The sequence below is a fragment of the Trichosurus vulpecula genome, chromosome 2 (genome assembly GCF_011100635.1).
Source record: "Trichosurus vulpecula isolate mTriVul1 chromosome 2, mTriVul1.pri, whole genome shotgun sequence".
NCBI classification, from domain to species: domain Eukaryota; kingdom Metazoa; phylum Chordata; class Mammalia; order Diprotodontia; family Phalangeridae; genus Trichosurus; species Trichosurus vulpecula.
In genome coordinates this window covers 82,799,236-82,801,457 of record NC_050574.1, presented here as the reverse complement: position 1 = coordinate 82,801,457, position 2,222 = coordinate 82,799,236, and the positions used below count along the sequence as shown (strand labels likewise).

At 44.9% G+C, this 2,222-nt stretch overlaps 1 protein-coding gene across 1 annotated transcript; it reads right to left on the bottom strand.

Moving 5' to 3' along the window:
- Positions 1–1,004: 1,004 nt before the first annotated feature.
- On the bottom strand, positions 1,005–1,961 carry LOC118835529 (putative olfactory receptor 52P1). Its single transcript, XM_036742717.1, has one exon. It carries the CDS (start codon positions 1,959–1,961, stop codon positions 1,005–1,007), a length of 957 nt encoding a protein of 318 aa, XP_036598612.1.
- Between the last annotated feature and the right edge of the window lie 261 nt (positions 1,962–2,222).

Here is a 2,222-nt window from a genome sequence, read left to right as displayed (position 1 = left end):
GTGAGTGCACACAGTCCAGTGAATGCTGTTGCAGAACAAAATAGATATGTCTATTTTTCTTGGACATAGCCAGAGACCTATGTCCCATTGGCTTGTTCAGGCCGGGCCACCATGGTGATCCTCAATGAACAATGACTGAACTTTGGAAGGGAATAATCATTATACGCATTGGTCATGAACAGGATAGGAAAAGGTCAAGGTAGTATTTGGTAAGGTAGTATTTAAGGTTGAGAAGAGCTTGGATTGGGTGCAAAGGAGACTGAGAACATAAAGCTCAGAGGCAGAGGGCTCTGGACCACAACTCAATGATGGCTCATACTTAAATTGTCCTGTCCCTAGGATACCTCAATTTTAGCAGGGAGAAAATTTGGGAAAGACTGATGTCTAGCTGAAAGATTCTATCTTCATAGCTCTTAGAGTCTTTATTTGGTCATATCTTCCTTATTTCCAAAGGTTTCTTGACAACAAACTTATAACTTTGATAACTTATGAAGAACTTACTCACTCTGAGGCCAGGAAGTCATGCTTCTTCCTCCCAAGAGCTGTTTGAACTGACATTGAAAGGAAGAAATCATCAGGACTTATTTAAGATTTCTCAAGGACCCTGGGGATATGGCAGACAAGTCTGGGATTGCTTCTTCATGTTCTTCCTCAGGTGGTTTGAGATGTGTAGAATTTACCTTTCCTAGATCAGAGGCAAGAGCTTGACTCAGGCCTCAAACTCTGACCAGTACGTGGAGGTAGATAAACCAGGTCAAGGTAAATATGAAGAACACCTTCAAGACAGACCCAAATCAGTCGATTTTATCAGAACTCTCCTATTACACTCTACCGAAACTCCCTGCAACGATTGTGGGGAAGATGAGGGTAGACAAAACGTGTCAGGGTTTGCAAAAAGGCCAACTGTAGACAGAGCATCAGTTGGATTGTCCTCTCAGTCCAATTTCAGTGATTCCTCACAGAAAGTGGTTCCAGTCCCAAGAAATGACACGCCTAAGCCTGTACTAGTGCTTAGAGGCTTTATCTTTTTTCCTGAGGAAGAGGATGACCACTCGGTCACGAATCTGCTTGGTCTTTACACCATAGACTAGTGGATTAACTGCTGGTGGAACCAGAAGATACATGCTTGCAAAGATGATGTGAAGGGATGGGGGCACCCGCTCACCAATTCGGTGGGTGAGGAAACTAAACAGCGCAGGTATATAGGTGATCAAGATAGTGCTGATATGGGCAGCACAAGTGCCTAGTGCCTTAGAGCGGGCATCCTTGGAAGAGAGTCGGAAGACAGCCTGAAGGATCTTGACATAGGACAGAGAAATAAGTCCAATGTCCAGCAGTATGATTGAGAGGGCCACAAAGATACCATAGCTACGATTGATGTAGGTGTTGGTACAGGCAAGCTTCACCACAGCCATGTGTTCACAGTAGGCATGTCGTATAACATTCTGGGTACAATACCTCAACCGTTTAATGAGCAATGGGCTGGGCAAAACCATAATGGCACCTCGAGCCACACTTAGCACCCCTAGCCTGATGACCAAAGGAGTGGTCAGGATGGTAGCATAATGCAGTGGATGGCAGATGGCAACATAGCGATCAAAGGCCATGACTACCAAGAGAGCCGATTCAATGATGGAAAAGGTGTGGACTAAATACATTTGGGCTAAGCAGACATCAAATCCAATGACATGAGCATCCAGCCAAAATATGTCAAGCATCCTGGGGGCTGTGGTTGAGGCAATGGCTACGTCATCAAAGGCCAGCATACAAAGGAAAAAGAACATGGGCTGATGAAGGCTGGATTCTTCTCTTATCACAAGGATAATGAGGCCATTCCCCATCAGGGTCAGGGCATACAGAAAGCAAACAGGGATACTCAACCAACAGTGGAAGACTTCTAGACCAGGAATACCAACCAAGAAAAAGGATGAGAAGCTGGGGATGGTGGCATTGCCCACCATGGTGGCACTCCCAAAGAGTCAACCCAAAGAGCTGTGATTCACAGTGAATCCATCCTGAAAAAGGGACAAAGAAGTCAAATGGCAATGAACTTATGGAGTAGTGTAAAGGCTAGTGACTCTCTCAGATTACTCTTCCCAATGAGACATAGCTCCATACTCCATATCCACAGATAGGTACCTCCCGACCTCAGCCCAATAGTAGTGTCAATTACAGCTCCCATTTTGTAAGGGTTTTTTTTTCTTTTTTCAAAGGCATGTCCC